The sequence below is a fragment of the Schistocerca piceifrons genome, chromosome 5 (genome assembly GCF_021461385.2).
Source record: "Schistocerca piceifrons isolate TAMUIC-IGC-003096 chromosome 5, iqSchPice1.1, whole genome shotgun sequence".
NCBI classification, from domain to species: Eukaryota; Metazoa; Arthropoda; class Insecta; order Orthoptera; family Acrididae; genus Schistocerca; species Schistocerca piceifrons.
Window position 1 is genome coordinate 477,440,682 of NC_060142.1, and position 20,553 is coordinate 477,461,234.

The window sequence follows — 20,553 nt, forward strand, 5'->3', positions numbered from 1 at the left end:
TATTCATTCAGAAATATTAAACTCAATTTTTTTTCAAGGGGATGTTCACCCCTTAATAATCGTATGGACAAAAGTATAAAAAATGTGTGTGTCTTATTTTGTCCTACTCTACAACATATTCAAAGCTGATCAAATCCATGTAGGTTTACTTGTAAGAACAGTTCAATGCACATTTTTAAGTGCTTTATACTGAGAGCTTAATCAGTTGCAATGGAAAATCACTGAGATGTGTGTCGTTATCATAAAGAATAACAAACAAATATCTATGTACATTTCATAGTAAAAAACCTGATAACAATAACTATAGTGTTTGGACTTCAGAGACAAAAGTGTGACATAAAAAACCCTAATCGTAACGGCAACTCTTCTTCAATAACAAAATATAATTTACCAGAAATGTTGGATAAAAATATCTTTAATTTGACATAGTAAATGCCTAACAATGTACAAAATAATTACAGAAGATGACACATTCTGGAAGGCTTCAGAAGTAAGAAAAAATTAAATAAAACTGTATATTTAAAGAAAATGTTTTTCTTCTCAAATAATTATTCAGCATCATTTACACATAACTTCAAACAAAATACAAAATTCACTCTGATTCAAGCAACAGCTTGAACAAATAAGTCATTTTACTGACAGTTTTCCACTTTACATAAAATAATTTCCCAACAAAAGATGTTGCACTTTACATTATGTACAATACAGGGTAGTTTTCTGACATTGCAATACAAAAATAATACGAATTCCAATACAATTATTTCCAATTTATATCTTTGTACATAGAAAGTGAAATAAATTAACACTTCTACAATACTTGGATGAAAGAGTAGATTTATCCATCTTCTGAAAAAGTAAATGTTTCAAAGAAGCATGACGAGTGCCAAACACTGACTAATTTTTTTTTCCACTCCACTACAACTGTACAGCTCGCACCTCATGCCTTGCAATGAAATGACAAAACTTGGTACAAAAGTGCAATAGGTAAAATAGTCGACAATATTCACATTATTTTGAATAATCTCTGTACTTGTTACATATAGCTGAAAAGATAGGAAACCAAAGAACAATAAAAGCAAGTGAGGAATATGCCTCAAAATTTACTGAATGTTTTCTTTAACAACTCTGCTCACACGGAAAACAAGTAATACTTCTGCCTGTGGCAAATTCAAAACTTTCCACAATCTCTGACAATTGTACATTTATTTAATTAAGTAGATTCCAAAATAAAATGTATTATTTTGAATTCTCTTCCCATTTAATGATATGTGTTCAAGGTACCACAACAGTTTGATATCAAATGGATCATCTAGTGCCAAAGTGCCTAAGACTGGTGAAACAAATTCTCAACAATAACATTTCAGTGACGCATCCACAAAGTTGTAGATTGTAATTTCTAATATTCATACTGAATTTCTCAACATAGATAGTAAATGACCTAAAAAGTAAAATAATGGAAATTTCAGCCCAAGTTAAATAATGGAAATTTCAGCCTATGGAGCAGCCAGTTGCAAATGGAAAGGACGGAATGGGATGCGTATGGTATTGCGTTGTCATTTCAGACACTGTAAGATACAGTAATGTAGATACTAGGCAGTGCAATGTTGCACAGTGACATCATATTTATGGAATATTCTGTCATGCTTGGAGAAACATAAATTAAGCTGTCATCGTCAGCTGACAGGTGTCACTGAATGTGGATATGGAAGGGCCTGTGATCAGCACACTGCTTTCCCAGCTGTGGTCAGTTTTTGTGACCAGAGCTGCTGTTTCTCAACAAGTAGCTCCTCAACTCAAGGGCTGAGTGCATCCCACTTGCCAACAGCAATCAGTAGAACCGAACAATCACCCATCCAAGAACTAGCCAAGCTCGACAGTGCTTAATTTTGGTGATCTGATGGGAACCGTGTTACCACTGTGGCAAGAGCGTTGGCAGAGGAACATATTTAAAACTGAAATGTGAAGTATTAATACTCCAATACTTTATGTATCAGTTTTTAATATGTGACTTTATATTTTTTTGCCACAGTACTGTATGCTATAAAGAGCAGCTGGTGAGCCAAAGTTGTAGTGGGAAACTGAAGAAACAAGATGTTCACAAATCAAATATAGCTTCTAACCAAAGAAAAAAATTTCAAATAACAATTTGGTCCATGGAATCCACAAACATCTGGTAACTAATGACTGACAACTCTCTTATTTAGAAAGATCTACTTAAGGATTACAGTTCTGGTATGGTTGTTTGAAGTATGATACCAACCATTTACGCCAATGAAAGTGGGTGTGCAGGACATGCAGGGGATTATAGTTACACACACACATTAGAATTACTCATGGATTTATCAGCACTGTATTATGATAAACTTTTCTCTCTTTGGGCAAAAGTGACACAAATAAACAAAAACTGCACGAAAATAAAGGCTGTTATGACCTTGTAGGTGCAACAGCATTAATATAAAATAGTAATAACATGAAAAGTCCAAAATAAACCCATACATTGTTCTTTTTTTCAGAAGTTTTTCTGATAAAATAACATACTTTGAGAGAAATCAAACATTATGAACTCAATGTGACATGTCAATACATTTGTTATTATGTTCAACAAAGATATAAATTAACTATGAGTATCACATTTAACTATCACTTATCTGTCACACCAAATAGTAAATTTAAAAAAAAAAGAGAAATGATACCTGCAAGTATTTAGAATGGCAGGTATGATGACTACAGGAACATAGTGAAATTTTATTGTCATTGATAGAAGTTTGAATCACACTTTATTCAAATAGTCATTTTAGTTTCCAAATTGCCTATGGATATAGTGTGTTTGTAAATTGTTTGTCATGCATGGATGGATAAAGGAAAAAATTTGAATTACTTTACTGTGTTTTACAGCAGCACCAAACTTATTTCCCAACAGTACTGTTCTTATTTTCCATTTGCAGAGAATGCTCTTTCAATATAAAGGAATTCTAATGATAACAAGTAAAACCTCATCTAGGTGAAATCATAATCAACAAATGGAACACACTGAGCACAGAAGGATCTGATTTGTGCCTTCCTTTTTAAAATCTGCGACTCCACTATGATTGGTAATCTGTGATTCTTATAATGGATTCTGTCATTTGCTGCTGTTATTGCACTAATTGGCACTAGATACAGTTATGTGATTAAGTAATGCCAGGCACACGGCAGATGTTACACGGTCAGTGCACAGCTACCTCTCCTGATGTGTGCACTTGTAGGTATTTTACACTGATACTCCTGTTTTGTAGCTTATCTTCAAATAAGACTAATAAATACATATTAACGATTGCAAGGTGACACAAAAATTTTAAGCACTTACTGATACAAGACATGGCACAGATAGTCCTGCTTCATCCTCAATGCAGGAAATAACTTCTTTTCTTTCACTTCACAGAAGGATAACATTACAGAACACAAACAACACAAACTCGCATTTATGAAAAATTTTGATCACGTTTGCATAAAACAGTTAACTTCATTAACAATGCCAAAAGCAACTTACAAAATCTGGAGAAGCAATGTTTTTGTTTCTCTCACACACATTCACACATACTTTTCACAGCACAATAACCTGTTTAACAGGTCTTCGTTGCAGTATTGCACATTAATGAATTATGGTTCACAGACAGACCTCTGTTTTGAGGATTTTCCCAGATATCTAACAATCAGAATTTCACAACTTAACGCACTTTATTAAAACACAGAGTCCTGGGGTCCCGACGTGGAAACTGTCGTAATCGTGCTCAGGTCAAGTCACATCATTCGCACAGGCACACACTGGGAAAACAGCCAGCAAACAGGGTCAGGAATGGCATCGTGTTTCGCTCATAAATCATAAATGTAAATGCAAAAAATGACTTTAGCTGACACTTGAGAGGCACTCATTCAAAATTGGTGCTAAACATGTTGAGGTCCTCAAAAGAGGAAGCTGCACCCTGATCGAGCATCTGCAGCATGTCATTGAGCTCGTGACCGCTGTGTGTGTGGCCCCCGGGCCCGGCGCCGCCTGCTGAGCTGCCGGGAGCTCCAGGGCCGCCAGAGCCAGGGCCTTGACCGGGGTCGGGGCCCTGACCACCACTAGGCTGTTGTGGTTGCCATCCCCACATACCTGAAAATGAAACACACACATATACATATATACTGAAATTTAATTCCAATAAATAACTAATTGTATGACAAGTGCATGTTACTGTAGAAAATGTGGAATTGTAGTACTACAATTAAAATATGCATTAATGAACATGCTATTAAAAAATTTCTCTTTAAATGAAGATTTTCATCAGTTCCAGTGAATCTGTCATGAGAACAAAGTTACTGAAACTCATCTTTAAACAACTTTGTTTATGAGAAAGTTCACTTTTGTGGAATTAATACGACAAAATTAAAAATAGTTTTGGTGTATTTTTAAGATCTGTTCCATTTACTTTCAAACAGGTAAAATTAGATTGTTAGTAGATCAAACTGCAGTAATTAGTTATCTGTTCTTTTGGCCAATAGTTCAATCATAGTTTCTTGATTGTTAATTTAAAGCTTCCTTTTAGCAAGTTCACTGATAATCATGAAAATGGGAGCAGTAAGAAGAAAGAGTTTTCTTATTACTGACAGATGGACCACATACTAAAAGGTAAGACTAATTTCTCCAGAACTTTATATGTTTCTTCTACTAAATACCCAAGTTACCCGCAACCTCTGGAACTGAACATAATTCACTCTGTGAAAGCAAAGTACAGAATGGTCATTATGCAGAGGTCCACAAAATTTCTGAAGGAAAAGGAAGTAATGAAAATGACATTTTATAGACTATTTCGTAACAAGAATCTAATGTCACCACAAATGTTTTAGCTAGGACTTAGTTTTATATGAAGACAGCATCCTGCCTTCCAGATCCTAGATGTATATACTTAACTTAGCTGTGTGAAATGCTTTCAAAGGATTGTGCCGAAATAGATAATGGTGATTGTGGAAATGCTTTGCCAATACCAACCACCTACTAAAGGACTCAATACTCGCAGGAGCTATTTTTCCTCCTCCCATGCAAATGAGTGAGTTCTTGGTCAGCATCAATCAGCTGGAGCAACAAATCCTTTTAGCAATTCACGATGGAAGATGGAAGCAAACTAATATTCTCAATTTTTTAAAAATATGGAAGACTGATTATTTTTCCTTAGCTACTCTAGCAATCGTGTTCATCATACGCCATTACGGAATAACGCAGTTTTTGAATGAAACAATTCCTTCTTCTAGATGACTGCTTTAAATCAAGACACCATTTAATGATTAGGTATGTTCCATGAAAAATGTGTGTTGCCAACACCACATTAGTACATACTGAGGATAAGTTATCTTTATACTAAGCTTTATACGGGGGACACCACCTTGACGAAGCACTGTCCGTGCGGGTGGAGAGGCTTGCGTATTCGTGGGAAGCTGAGGGCTATGCCGAAGGCAGAGGACCTACTGCCACAAAGGCCTCAGCCGATGGATCAGACTAAGAGTGTCCCACGTCGTCCCATCTTCCCTATCCACTCCTACACCTACCCTATGCCGTGACCCAACCCACGGTGTGATGCGATCCAAGCTGAGGGGTGCGTGGCACATGGGAAGATGTGTCGCAAACGGAGCCTCAGGGATACCAGGCGACCTCCCAGAGTAATTAGCCTTACACCACGCGGGGTATTTGTGGTGTGGACCTTCTAGATCCCCAAATCTTGTGGGACCAACATGGACACTGTTGTGGGTTGACAGGAGAGCCAACACCGTATTATTAGAGGAAGCCGAAAGGCACGTGTTTTAGCTCACGCAGGCTGGCGTGAGGTCTGGAACAGGACAAGGAAATTAGACTTTAGAAAAACGGACGTAGCTGGTGGAATACTTAACTTTAATCCATTAATGATGAGCATGGCTCTTGACGGTACATATTTTACAGTATCAACAGTAACTGGTAATGGCGCCTTGCTAGGTCGTAACAAATGATGTAGCTGAAGGCTATGCTAACTATCGTCTCGGCAAATGAGAGCGTATTTTGTCAGTGAGCCATCGCTAGCAAAGTCAGTTGTACAACTGGGTCGAGTGCTAGGAAGTCTCTCTAGACCTGCCGTGTGGCGGCGCTCAGTCTGCAATCACTGATAGTGGCGACACGCGGGTCCGACGTCTACTAACGGACCGCAGCCGATTTAAAGGCTACCACCTAGCAAGTGTGGTGTCTGGCGGTGACACCACAGACACGACTACAGAAAAAGAAACTGAGGGGCAAATTGAGACCTCAGATACCCAAACATCGGTGACTGAACCAATGGAAGGCATTTCCACTAATGAATCAGGGTCTAGACCTGAGCCAGAAGTGTGAACTGTAACAGAGAAGCTAGACCAGATTAAGATCAAAGGCTTGTCTGGGCCCAAAGGAGGAAGATACTCAGGGAACAGAGGAAAAAGGAAGGAAAAGACTGGCTTCCTAAACGCAAGTGGAGGGAAGTAAAGGGACTAGAACCCAAGACCCCCAGGAAAAAACTGTCTCAGGTTGAAGGGGACACGCAGACCCCCACAACGTCAAAGACAGGTAGTAAGTGGATAATCAAAGACTCCCTCCTACTTGGATAAGCGAGTCCACAAAAAACCGAGGCAAGAAATAGGGAAACAGACCTACAGTACTGCAGTATCGGGTTTTAGGGTGGCAGTAATCCAGGAAGGTCATCCACTGGTGGCCATCACCTCGCAGCAGGAGGAATTAGTACAGATGGCCCTCTTTGAAAAGATTGGTGGTGTGGTGGTGGTGGGGGGGGGGGGGGGGGCAGGGGGGGGACACGCTGGCCCAGGTCCCAACTTCAGGATGTTCTATCTAGAATGTGGTGTACTTATTTTTGTCTGAGAGGGGGTGCACACAGTAGAATGGCTCAAGGAAAAGGTGCCCAAGATATCCCCGTGGGAAGATGCGAAGCTGCTAGTCAAGACTGCAGCAGAGCTTCTTAAGACCGCGAAGATATCATCATGGATACCCAAGATCCTTAAGGAAGTCTCTCCCAAGACTCTGTTTGGGAAAATAGGGGCCCAGAACCCAAAGGTCCCGACAAAAGATTGGAGACTGATTAACCAGAAGGTTGTTCCGGAAGGATGAACCCTAGTGGTGGAGGTTGGTGAGATCCACGAGGTACATTGAGGAAGGAGGATGGGGAATATACAAAGACAGCACATGAGACGCTGGAATTGCTCCTCAAAACTCACTTTCCTCAATATGCTCTGGGCAGATAACACAGACCAGTACGTGACCCCAGAGAGACAACGGTTCTCAGGCACTCGAAGAGAGGACTGGGAATCGGTCAAGGACTGTGTGAACTTCAACAAAATCCAGTGGGGGGTGGAAACATTCCAACCGTCCAAGTCACCTGGCCCAGATGGAATTTTTCCAGCTCTCCTGCAACAGGCTGGACGAAAGCTTATAAGAGTCCTACGCAGGCTATTCAGGGTTAGCTTCAGTAGGAATCATTCCCAATGTTTGGAGGCTCTGAGGACTAAGGGACTTAGCTTCTGAGGTCATCAGCCCCTTCCATGCCCGAGGTAGGATTCGAACCTGCAACCAAAGCGGTCAGGCGGTTCCAGACTGAAGCGTCTAGAACCGCTTGGCCACCCCAGCCGGCAATGTTTGGAAGGCAGTGAAGGTTGTCTTCATTCCAAAGCTAGGGAGAATTGATCATACCAAGGCCAAGGATATGAGACTAATCAGTCTGTCCTCCTTCATTCTCAAAACATTGGAAAAACTGGTTAATGTATATGTTGGGGAGAGGAGGCTAAGTAGGGTCCCTCTACACCTGAACCAACACGCATACCAACCAGCTAAATCATGTGAGACAGCTCTCCACTAACTCGTTGGAAAGGTGGAAAAAGCACTTCACTTCCAAGAAATAGCCCTCTGCATCTTCCTGGATATCGAGGGGGCCTTTAGTAACACGACCTTCGATTCCATGGTAAGGGCAGCAGAGGTGCATGACCTGGGGACCACTATATGTAGGTGGACCAGAGCCATGCTTAGTGGAAGGAAGGTAGAGGCTACCCTGATGAATGAAAAGATGGTAATTAAGATCACTAGAGGCTGCCCACAAGCAGGAGTTTTGTCTCCTTTATTGTGGAATCTAGTGGTGAACGAACTCATTGAGGAACTAAATTCCGGACAATGCTTCTGCCAAGGATACACAGATGACTTTGTCATAGTAACACTTGGAAAATTTACTGACACAGTCAGGAATATGGCACAAGGAGGGTTGGACATTGTGCGAAAATGGTGCATTAAACAGGATCTGAGAGTTAATCCTAAGGAGACTGTTGAGGTGCCATTTACGAAGAGACGTATTCAGCATGCAAGTTGGAATTTAAAGCTCTTTGATGAAACTCTACCTGTGAAGGGGACAGTGAAATATTTAGGGGTAACCTTGGATGAGAAGCTAACTTGGACCCCTCATATTAAGAGTATCTGCTCCAAGGCAAAAAGTACTTTAGTGAGTACTAGGAGAGCTTGTGGCAAAAACTGGGGCCTAAGCTCCAGGGGTATGCACTGGATATACACCACAGTGGTTAGACCTAGGATTTCCTACGGGGTCGTAGTGTGGTGGAAGAAGGTAGAACAGCGGGTTGCTGCTAAAGAGCTTGCTAAGGTGTAGAGATTGGCCTGCTTAGCCATAACGGGTGGAATTAGCAGCACACCAACCGCTGGAATGGAAGCCATGAAGCCATGCTGGATATGCCTCCACTTCATCTTTGGGTTAAGATGGAGACAGCAGCTGGGGCATACGGACTTAAAACTGGCCAAAACTGGGTCTCATTCAGATATCCAGAATCACACACTAACATAGTGAGTGAGGTAAATATAGGTACGGCTGGGGAAATGCCTGCCGACTATATAGTAACTCCCAACTGCTTCGACAAGTCTTACAACATAATAATTGGAAGTAGGGAGCAGTGGGAGAAAACAGTTTGACACTGTACGGGGGACATCGTTTGATTCACCGATGGGTCGAAAACAGATTAAGGCGTTGGGGCAGGGTTGTACGGGGTTCAGCCAAAACTGGAGAGCAGCATCTCTCTAGGCAAACTGGCCTCTGTATTCCAAGCCGAAATTACTGCAATCAGGGCATGTGTGGAGGAGAATATGAGTAGGTGCTACAATGACCATAGCATCTACATTTATTCAGACAGCCAGGCAGCCCTGAAATCATTGGCAGCTCCTGCAACAAGATCTAAGATTGTTGCAGATTGCCACAGGGCTCTGGTGGAGCTAGGGGTAAGCAATAGGGTGTACCTAGTGTGGGTCCCTGGCGACTCAGGGATCTGTGGCAATGAACAAGCCGATAGATAGGCTAGGATGGGGGCAACAACTCCATTTATTGGACCGGAACCTGTCTTAGAACTACAGAACTGGCTTAGGAAACAGCACGTAGGATATTGGACCAAGGTCCATAAACAAAAACATGGTAAGGTAATGATGCCCAAGCCATCTTTTAAAAGAACTGTAATCCTGGGATTGAACACGAAAGAGATCAAACTCATGACTGGACCGATGACCAGCCATGAGAACTTCAAAAAACACCTACACACAATGGGTATAATGGAAGAGGACCCTAAATGTAGGATCTGTGATGAGGGTGAAGAAACTGCATCACATCTAATCTTCAAATGCATGGCATTGGAGAGTAAAAGATACAGAATCTTTGGGACAACTAGACCTGAAGAAATTGTGTCTAACAAAAAACTGGTAGAGGGGCTCCTTGCACTATTTAAGGGCATTGGTTGGCTTTACTAGATATACAGGGAGCGATACCACACAATAAACCTAGTTTCGGTGCGGGCAGTGGTGGGTCAGACCTAAGCTGTTTTAGCTCTCCTGTTAAAATCAATCAATTAATCAATCAAGCTGTATTTTAACTTTTAGCAAATGATTAACTTGTCAGGCACAAGTACTTACAAGGCTTAAAAATAAAATAAAATACTGAATCTACATCACTCTGGAAGTGTACTTTAGCCAAACCATGATTTAAAGAAACAAACAATGGAAAGTTTACATTGAAATATCAACAATATTATGAAAAGGACAGACTGTTGCTCACTGTGGTAACGAGCAAATTGCAGCTGTCAAGCAGCTTCCGCGCCAGCCGCCAGGGGTGCTGTGTTTTCTAATAAGTTTTCATGTCTCAGTGCATTGTTTATTCCCTGCTGTGAATTTTTGTGTGTCTCGTATTTCTGTGTCATGTTCTGACTTGATTCTGTCACTCCAGGTTAGACTGGTAATCACTTACTGACTTCCTCCCAAGTATTTGTACATTCCAGAATGATTTACCTGTGCAATAGTTTACCTTAAGAGTTCACATTCCAATAAATATTTGATGATCAGTAATAATTTCTGTGCTCTCTGTTCACCCTGTTTGTTAAATACAGTTGCCGCAATAAAGTATTTTGTTCCAGTAAACCTTGTCATAGTGTGTTCACATTGTGCAACGGTCAGACAGTCCAAATTGAGCTGTACTCAACAGGACCAAGCCTGATAAATCACTGTAAAATTCAAATTAACCTTTGTGTTGAGGACAATGTTACCCTCTTCACTTCCCTATATCCTACCCCTCCAACCATCCACCACAGCAATGTGCAACTAACACAACGTATCTGGGTGAGGAGTCCCAGCACAAGTATTCTTCTTCTTCCTTTTTTACTGCTGCTCCTGCTCTCTTACACACGTACTCCACTAGCACTGTCACACAGTTATATTGACAATTTGTGCACAGTCACCCAAGATACCTTCTTCTCCTGAAGAGGAACACCTAATGAAGGGATCTGACTAAATTTCTACTGAATTGCTGTGTGTATGAAGTACTGCTGCTTTATCTCTGACAAACGTGACTCACCTGCCGCAGATGACGTTGGAGCATGGTAGGCTGCTGCCCTTGCTTGGCCAGGTGCTAGCTGAGTATACGTAGGTGCTGTCGGAGCTGTTGGACCACCAGGAGACCGTGACGGACTCAGCTGACCATACTGATAACCTTCAGCTTGCTGTCTGAGGCTCCATGCTGCAGAAGGTGCAGGAGCAGCTGCAGGTGCAGGGGCAGGACTAGCAGCTGCAGGTTTACCGACACGGCCAACACTGGCCACAGGGGAAGCATACCCAGCAGGTGAATGTGAATGTGAGGTATCGTATCCTCCATAAGCACTACTCGGTCGCTGCTGCTGTTGCTGTTGTGGGCTTGGACCTACTGAATATAATATTTTTCATGTGAACTTGGGCTTAGAAAGAAACAACAGATATTACTGAAACAAAGTACATGAAAACTCTTTCAAAGTTAATAATCCATAAATTGCTAACTCTCTGGTTTAGATTTCTATTCATCGAATATTGTCAGTTCTTGTTACATAATGTCTCAGTTCAATCACTTCAATTGGAGATTAAAAGAGCTCCTGCCTATTAATTCCTCTGTGACACTATGATAATAAACTGTATGTTTATGATATTCGCACGACATGGTAACATAACTTCCTTTATAAATATCATATGCAGAAGTATTATTCCAGTGGTACATATCTTGGATCTTTAGAAGTTTAGTACTGCACTGAAGTTTTGGTACCATGACCACTTGTAATTTATAGCTTCTTATAATTGTGTGTGATAAAACTTTTCATGGAAAGTGGAATTTTTAAAGATGGCTAAACACTAACAGCAGTAAATCAATGTTTCCTTCCAGGGCTCATTAGACAAATTAAATTAAAACAAATTTCATTTCCTTCAATTTACTGAAAAACTTCACCATTTTACTTTAATTTTTAAATACAATATTGTATGAACCGAGACTAATGTATGTGATCTGCAACTAATTAATAGAAACAAAGTACGAGGGCAGTTCAATAAGTAATGCAACACATTTTTTTTCTCGGCCAATTTTGGTTGAAAAAACCGGAAATTTCTTGTGGAATATTTCCAAACATTCCCGCTTCGTCTCGTATAGTTTCATTGACTTCCGACAGGTGGCAGCGCTGTACGGGGCTGTTAAAATGGCGTCTGTAACGGATGTGCGTTGCAAACAACGGGCAGTTATCGAGTTTCTTTTGGCGGAAAACCAGGGCATCTCAGATATTCATAGGCGCTTGCAGAATGTCTACGGTGATCTGGCAGTGGACAAAAGCACGGTGAGTCGTTGGGCAAAGCGTGTGTCATCATCGCCGCAAGGTCAAGCAAGACTGTCTGATCTCCCGCGTGTGGGCCGGCCGTGCACATCTGTGACTCCTGCAATGGCGGAGCGTGCGAACACACTCGTTCGAGATGATCGACGGATCACCATCAAACAATTCAGTGCTCAACTTGACATCTCTGTTGGTAGTGCTGTCACAATTATTCACCAGTTGGGATATTCAAAGGTTTGTTCCCGCTGGGTCCCTCGTTGTCTAACCGAACACCATAAAGAGCAAAGGAGAACCATCTGTGCGGAATTGCTTGCTCGTCATGTGGCTGAGGGTGACAATTTCTTGTCAAAGATTGTTACAGGCGATGAAACATGGGTTCATCACTTCGAACCTGAAACAAAACAGCAATCAATGGAGTGGCGCCACACCCACTCCCCTACCAAGAAAAAGTTTAAAGCCATACCCTCAGCCGGTAAAGTCATGGTTACAGTCTTCTGGGACGCTGAAGGGGTTATTCTGTTCGATGTCCTTCCCCATGGTCAAACGATCAACTCTGAAGTGTATTGTGCTACTCTTCAGAAATTGAAGAAACGACTTCAGCGTGTTCGTAGGCACAAAAATCTGAACGAACTTCTCCTTCTTCATGACAACGCAAGACCTCACACAAGTCTTCGCACCCGAGAGGAGCTCACAAAACTTCAGTGGACTGTTCTTCCTCATGCACCCTACAGCCCCGATCTCGCACCGTCGGATTTCCATATGTTTGGCCCAATGAAGGACGCAATCCGTGGGAGGCACTATGCGGATGATGAAGAAGTTATTGATGCAGTACGACGTTGGCTCCGACATCGACCAGTGGAATGGTACCGTGCAGGCAAACAGGCCCTCATTTCAAGGTGGCGTAAGGCCGTAGCATTGAATGGAGATTACGTTGAAAAATAGTGTTGTGTAGCTAAAAGATTGGGGAATAACCTGGTGTATTTCAATGCTGAATAAAACAACCCCTGTTTCAGAAAAAAAATGTGTTGCATTACTTATTGAACTGCCCTCGTATGTGCCACTTCGTGCAATGCATTTCATTCCTTATATGCAATGATCAACTAGAACATCATGACACATATTTACAAAGGAAATATTAAACCTTGCTTTATTAATCAAGTATCACAATAAGTGGCTAAGGGGAATCTACTGGGATGAGATATACACCACTAAAAAGAAGCATATGTTAGAAATTACACTCATACTTACAAAACATACACACTACTAGTCACTACAATTTTTGTTCCTAGTGTTGTATTTATGAATGCTACAGTTATTTTCAAACTGTTCTCGATTCTTTACAGCATGCAGCCCTTTAAAGTCACAGGAAAGTTATACATCAGTAAAATGAGACTACTTACTGACTAGCAGACAAGCAGAGGTGGGACACACAATGCCAGGATTGCAGTCTGGCAAGTGAAACGGGGTAGGGGTTGTGTCAGGTGGAGTAAGCAGAGGAAAGAGGCAGGAAGCAGGAGGTGGAGTTCATGGCAGAAAGCTAGCAACTCTGAGGGAGACAGCAAGTGTACAGGATAGGAATGCGGATGGAACAGGTGGCAGGTACATGGGCCAGGCATGTGGCACATGGCCACCGGAGCCTGTCAGTCCATCTGATGAACAATGTAGATTATGTAGGGTGTAGATTGGGAAGGAGTAACAGGACAGAGGAATGGAACACTACTCGACAGAGGGTATGGAGCTAGTGAGTTAGTGGAAATTGTGGGCAGGATGATTACGGAAGTGAATGACGTGTTGCGAGGATAATTCCTATCTACATAGCTGAGACAATCTACCGTATTTACTCGAATCTAAGTCACACTTTTTTCCGGTTTTTTGTAATCCAAAAAACCGCCTGCAGCTTAGAATCGAGTGCAAAGTAAGCAGAAGTTCTGAAAAATGTTGGTAGGTGCCGCCACAACTAACTTCTGCCATTGAATATATGTAGTGCTACACAGGCATGCTTTGCAGGCACAAAGATAAATGCTGGCGCCAAAACCTCTGCGTGCATAAATAAATTAAAAGAAAAGGTAGAAGAATGTAAACATTATGCCATGTATTTGATTTGATTTATTATTGGTCCTGTAGATCATACAATTTGTACAGCAAAGCACATCACGATATAGGACAAGTTGTTGCATTGGCAGAAGAGCCAACACTGTGTTACTAATGGAGGCCGAAATGCACGCGTTTTAGCTCACGCAGGTTGGTGTAAGGAGGGAAGAACTATACTGACGTGAGGTATGATTCACAATATTATCAGTTCAGAATACATTCTTGAAGAATATGGCACCTTGCTAGGTCGTAGCAAATGACGTAGCTGAAGGCTATGCTAAATTGTCGTCTCTGCAAATGAGAGCGTATGTAGTCAGTGAACCATCGCTAGCAAAGTCGGCTGTACAACTGGGGTGAGTGCTAGGGAGTCTCTCTAGACTACACCTGCCGTGTGGCGGCGCTCGGTCTGCAATCACTGATAGTGGCGACACGCGGGTCCGACGTATACTAACGGACCACGGCCGATTTAAAGGCTACCACCTAGCAAGTGTGGTGTCTGGTGGTGACACCACACAAGTCAATTTGAAAAAATTATGTTAAGATGGTATATGACGAGAGAAGACAATAGTGGTACATAACTCACATAGCAGAATACATATATTCTTTTGTGTTTGCTGCTATGTCATATAAATCCTGCCTGCCTAATAAACTACGAAACTAGAGTGAGACGACAGCAAACGCGGAAGAATATACACATCATGTCATGTTTATATTCATATTATTCTTGTGCTGAATAGTGATAAAGTCAGAAATGAAGCATGGCAACTGACTAGATTTTTAAATCTAAGATGACTCTAATTTCTGTGCAGAATGTATTATACTAAAGAAGCGTCTGCAAAGATTTTCAAATGGAGAAAATTTTTCGCTAAACTCTCATTTAGAACATCTTCTATTATACGCAGTCTATTATTTGGTTCTTGTTGATCATTATCAAAGAAAGCAACAGTGTAAGTAACAACAAATAGCAGTCTCATGCCATTGTTTCGCTTATGAGACAATTCCTCTCCTTTTTTTATTGTAAGCCGCGGTAGTGCGCACAAAAGCAAGCCATGCCACGAGCGGTGACAGGTCGTAAGCACTCATTATCAGAATGCGACAAACAATGCATGACACAGTAAAATAATGCATTTTCAGCTTAGAGTGACATAAACACCTATATCAAAGAGTACGGCACTTATCAGAGCAAAGCAAAATAAGCAATCGATTCAAACCAGATGAAGCACGTGAAAAAGGAAGGGTACCCGTATAAATACAGACGGAGCACCTGACACATAGCAATGGCTACTTGGTAAAGCTTAACTGTTAAGCTTACAACTCGAACCAAACTACTGTAGCTGTAACTTCATCCATTCGACGCAAATTGTGTCTCATGTTACAATGGCGCAACTTTGTTTCAATTTGGAGGTGCGGTCTAAAACTTTTCTCACCCCTTGAATTTCCAGTCTCAAATTTCAGGTGCAGCTTAGATTCAGGAAATTTTTTTTTCCTTGATTTCGAGTCTCATTTTTCAGGTGTGGCTTAGATTCGAGTAAATACGGTAGTGCTGGAGGGAAGCATTCATATGGCACAGGTTGTGAAGCAGCCATTGAAATCCAGCATGTTGTTCTCAGCAGCATCTTGTGCCACTTGGAAGTCAACTCTTTTCTTGTCCATAGTTTGGTAGTGGCCAATCATTATGGTGCACAACTGGTTCGTGGTCATACCCACACAAAACGTTTGTAGAAATCGCAGCAGAGGTGGTATATTACATGGCTGCTTTCACAGGTGGCCCCTCCTCTGATATGATAGGATAAGCCTTTGACAGGACTGGAGTACAATGTGCTGGTTTGGTGAATTGGACAGGTCTTGTAAATGCATCTTCCATGGGGATATGACCACTGAGGAAGAGCATAAGGGTGGAAAAGAATGCTATGTAGGTTGAGTAGCCATTGGAATACTGTTTTAGGAGTGGTGGGAACTATCATGGGAACTCTCTAATTTCCAGGCATGATGAATGATAATCAAAGTCCTGGCAAAAAGCATGGTTTAGCTGCTCCATAACCGATTGATATCGGGTGATGAGTGGGGAATTTCTTTGCACCCAAGTCTTGGGGGTGATGGGAGGGTTAGAGGTGTGTGAGACAATGGTGCAGGAATCTGTTTGTGGACTAGATTTGGGAGTAGTGCTGTCTGTGAAGGCCTTTGTCAGATCTTCGGCATACTGGCCAAGCGGATTCTCGTCACTGCAGATATGGTGTCCATGGGTGGCCAGGCTGTATGGGAGCGATTTTTTGGTGTGGAAGGGGTGATAGCTGTTAAAATGAAGGTACTGTTGGTGGTTACTGGACTTAATACGGATAAAGAGACAGATGGAGCCACCAGAGAAAGGGAGGTCAACTTCCAACAAAGTGGCACATTGAGTTGGACAGGACCAGGTGAAGTGGATGGGACAGAAGGCATAGAGATTGTGGAGGAAAGAGGACATGGTGTCTTGGCCCTGGGTACACGTTATGAAGATATCATCAATGAATCTGAACCACAGAAGTGGTTTGGAGTTTGATGGGACCTGATATATTTGTCTTTAGTATCACATGATGTGCCTTCCATGTGAATTAGGCACAGACACGTGTTCTGGCTGATCAGTGCATTTTTGGATCCCTTATCTAAAAGATAACTGGTGCAGAACACCAATAACACTGCACGTTTCTAAGAGCAGAATTTAATGTCAGGGTTCTGCAGCTTTTCACAACAGTAAATCAATGAATTGTTACTCTGATATCTGCTAGGAAAGTCACTAAAATGTTACTTATTTTTTACTGGACATTATTTTCCAGTGTTTTATACATTTTTCATTCTTTACTACCAGCTCTTCTTCTTTTGGCTATGAAATAAAATCTTCCTGTATGTGGCCCGTATCTCATTGCAGTGACTATAAAGGCATTTTCCCTCCAAATCATTTTGTAGCATTGAATGCACTTCATTACATCTATTCCCAATACTTACCCTGGATATGAGGTGCTGTTGTCATCATATGTGGATAAACCTGATCTGCAGCACGATGAGCACGCTGCAAACTGTAATCAAGCCCAGGGCCTGGACCTGCAGACTGGTAACTGGTGACCTGATCAGTAGGGTCTCCGGCTGTGTTATCAGCCTGCCCATGTAGTGACCTGCACAGAGAGCAAACGCCCAATCATGTCTGTGTTCCACAATATCAGCCTAGATGTTACTGGGAGGAAAAAATGAAGCCAGTATGATGAATTCTGAAACCGGTCATGATTTATCTGACGTGCAGTTTATTATTACGTAGTTTTATCACTATGCATTTCAAACCTCAGTTCATAATCAAGCAAACATTAAAAATACATATTATATCATTGTAATACATTTAATATGACATTTTGCTGGTTATTACTTATGTTGCACTCCTGGTAACTGTGGTACATTTTTTGTCAAAAAATGAAGAATTGCAGTAGAGCATCGATTATCCAAACTAAATAAGGGACATAGGTGTTCATAAAAATAATTTATTTGGATAATCAAACTGTACACTTACATTTACCAATAAAAACTACATATATTTACAACATGGATCTCTTTTATTATTACAAAGTGTACAATAGGAGTGTATGGACTACAGCCTAGTAAACAAAATGTAATGTATTTGCATTTTCCATGTTCAGTACAGACAGGGTAATTCCGTGATGATATTACAAACTTTTGGAATACGAAAAAGAGTAAATGTATCAATCTGAGGTAAAGGAACCTGGTCCAGATGTGACCAAGTTGAAAGTTATAAGTGGAAATCATTCTGTTATCTCTAACAGGCGACCTCTTTTCCTACAAGCTCTTTACTTACCATATCCAAAACGTGGTAAGTATGGACCATGGGCTCTTAAGTGCATACTTTCAAGAGCTATGAGCACCTGTTTATCTTTGCTCTTATGAAAGACATCTCTTCTACTGAAAAAGTCCTCATAGCTCTAAACACATGCATTTTACAGCCCATGTTTACAAGACTTTTTTTCTTGTTTTGATCCATACTACCTTCTCCCAGGATATGAAAAGCAAAGAGCTTGCACTAAAGAAGTATCAGAACAAGTTTCGCTTGTAATTTTCAACTCATTGTTTCCGGACCAAGCTCCCTTACCTCAAGTTGATACATTTATCCTTATCCATCATCACAGAAAGTTTGTATTATCAACATGGAATCACTCTGCATGTACAGGATTAACACTTATAAAATCCTTAACTGAATTCTTTCTAAGCAAGCTTACCCACTTACAAGCCACCAAGTCGCACACTTTCTTCAGGATAGATATCTGAATCTGGTCAATTTCTTCTTGGGCTTCAAACCATTGCAAGCCAGTATCTAAACATGTAAATGCTTCAAAAGCAGCTGGTATGTTTTGATCTTCATTTTCTGGACCACTAGTTGATGAGGTACTTTACCAGTGACAAGATTTACAAATTCAATATACTACATTTTTTGATGCCTTGGAAGTACGAGGTGCATTCAAGTTCTAAGGCCTCCGATTTTTTTTCTCCGGACTGGAAAGAGATAGAAACATGTGCATTGTTTTAAAATAAGGCCGTGTTCATTGTCAATACGTCCCAGAGATGACAGCACCGTACGGCAGATGGAATTTTACCGCCAGCGACGAGAATGAGAACTGTTTTAAATACTTAAAATGGCGACGTTTTCCTTACTTGAAGAGCGTGCAATCATTCGTTTTCTGAATTTGCGTGGTGTGAAACCAATTGAAATTCATCGACAGTAGAAGGAGACATGAGGTGATGGAGTTATGGATGTGTCGAAAGTGTGTTCGTGGGTGCGACAGTTTAATGAAGGCAGATCATCGTGTGACAACAAACTGAAACAACCTCGGGCTCGCACAAGCCGGTCTGACGACATGATCGAGAAAGTGGAGAGAATTGTTTTGGGGGATCGCCGAATGACTGTTGAACAGATCGCCTCCAGAGTTGGCATTTCTGTGGCTTCTGTGCATACAATCCTGCATGACGACCTGAAAATGCGAAAAGTGTCATCCAGGTGGATGCCACGAATGCTGACGGACGACCACATGGCTGCCCGTGTGGCACGTTGCAAAGCAATGTTGACGCGCAACGACAGCATGAATGGGACTTTCTTTTCGTCGGTTGTGACAATGGATGAGACGTGGATGCCCATTTTTAAATCCAGAAACAAAGCACCAGTCAGCTCAATGGAAGCACACATATTCACCTCCACAAAAAAAATTTCGGGTAACCGCCAGTGCTGAAAAAATGATGGTGTCCATGTTCTGGGACAGCGAGGGCGTAATCCTTACCCATTGCGGGGCACTACGGTAACAGGTGCATCCTACAAAAATGTTTTGAAGAGCAAATTCCTTCCTGCACTGCAACAAAAATGTCCGGGAAGGGCTGCGCGTGTGCTGTTTCACCAAGACAACGCACCCGCACATCGAGCTAACGTTATGCAACAGTTTCTTCGTGATAACAACTTTGAAGTGATTCCTCATGCTCCCTACTCACCTGACCTGGCTCCTAGTGACTTTTGGCTTTTTCCAATAATGAAAGACACTCTCCGTGGTCGCACATTCACCAGCTGTACTGCTATTGCCTCAGCGATTTTCCAGTCAAAACAGACTCCTAAAGAAGCCTTCGCCGCTGCCATGGAATCATGGCGTCAGCATTGTGAAAAATGTGTACGTCTGCAGGGCGATTACGTCAAGAAGTAACGCCAGTTTCATCGATTTCGGGTGAGTAGTTAATAAGAAAAAAAATCGGAGGCCTTAGAACTTGAATGCACCTCGTAAATCATAGACACTCGTTCATTTTTGAATATCTTATTCATCACTTCCATGGCAATTGAGTTCTCTAAGTATCTTGAGCGTTCTGAACATAACATTCTGTTCATCATTTTCAATCAGACTTTGAGAACTTTCTGCTGTACCCAAAATTTTATTGCACATTTGTTTCAAATTCTGATCCTTTACACCATCCCATGCTGCCCCTATCATGTAGGACGCATGTTTCAAATGAATATTTTTATGACTTACTGCCAGACTTTCTTCTCCCTCCTCTTTTCATTCTAACAATAACTTACATAACAATTCTCTTAAGTAATATAGTTTGAAACGCTCTAATACACCTTGCTCCATGGGCTGTAATAAGCCAGGAAACAAAACCCTGCAGGAGGAAACAAAAACTTGAAGTACGAGTCAATTTACAGGGAAGCAAGAAGTCCAAAACCACTAGATATGTGCAAGGGGGTGAGCACAACACATGGGAGCTGTGGGCAGC

The 20,553-nt window shown here is 41.4% G+C and overlaps 1 protein-coding gene across 2 annotated transcripts in view; it reads right to left on the reverse strand.

Moving 5' to 3' along the window:
* Positions 1 to 510: 510 nt before the first annotated feature.
* The window catches only part of LOC124798710 (aryl hydrocarbon receptor nuclear translocator homolog), a 530,653-nt gene continuing 510,610 nt past the window's right edge, over positions 511 to 20,553 (reverse strand). For both annotated transcript variants that reach the window (XM_047262226.1, XM_047262225.1), the window contains 3 exons: positions 17,251 to 17,417; positions 10,911 to 11,255; positions 511 to 4,135 (listed from right to left, as the gene is read on the reverse strand). In XM_047262226.1, coding sequence (XP_047118182.1) covers positions 3,909 to 4,135; positions 10,911 to 11,255; positions 17,251 to 17,417 — 739 coding nt within the window. In that variant the 3' untranslated portion in view covers positions 511 to 3,908. The remainder of the gene's footprint in view (positions 4,136 to 10,910; positions 11,256 to 17,250; positions 17,418 to 20,553) is intronic.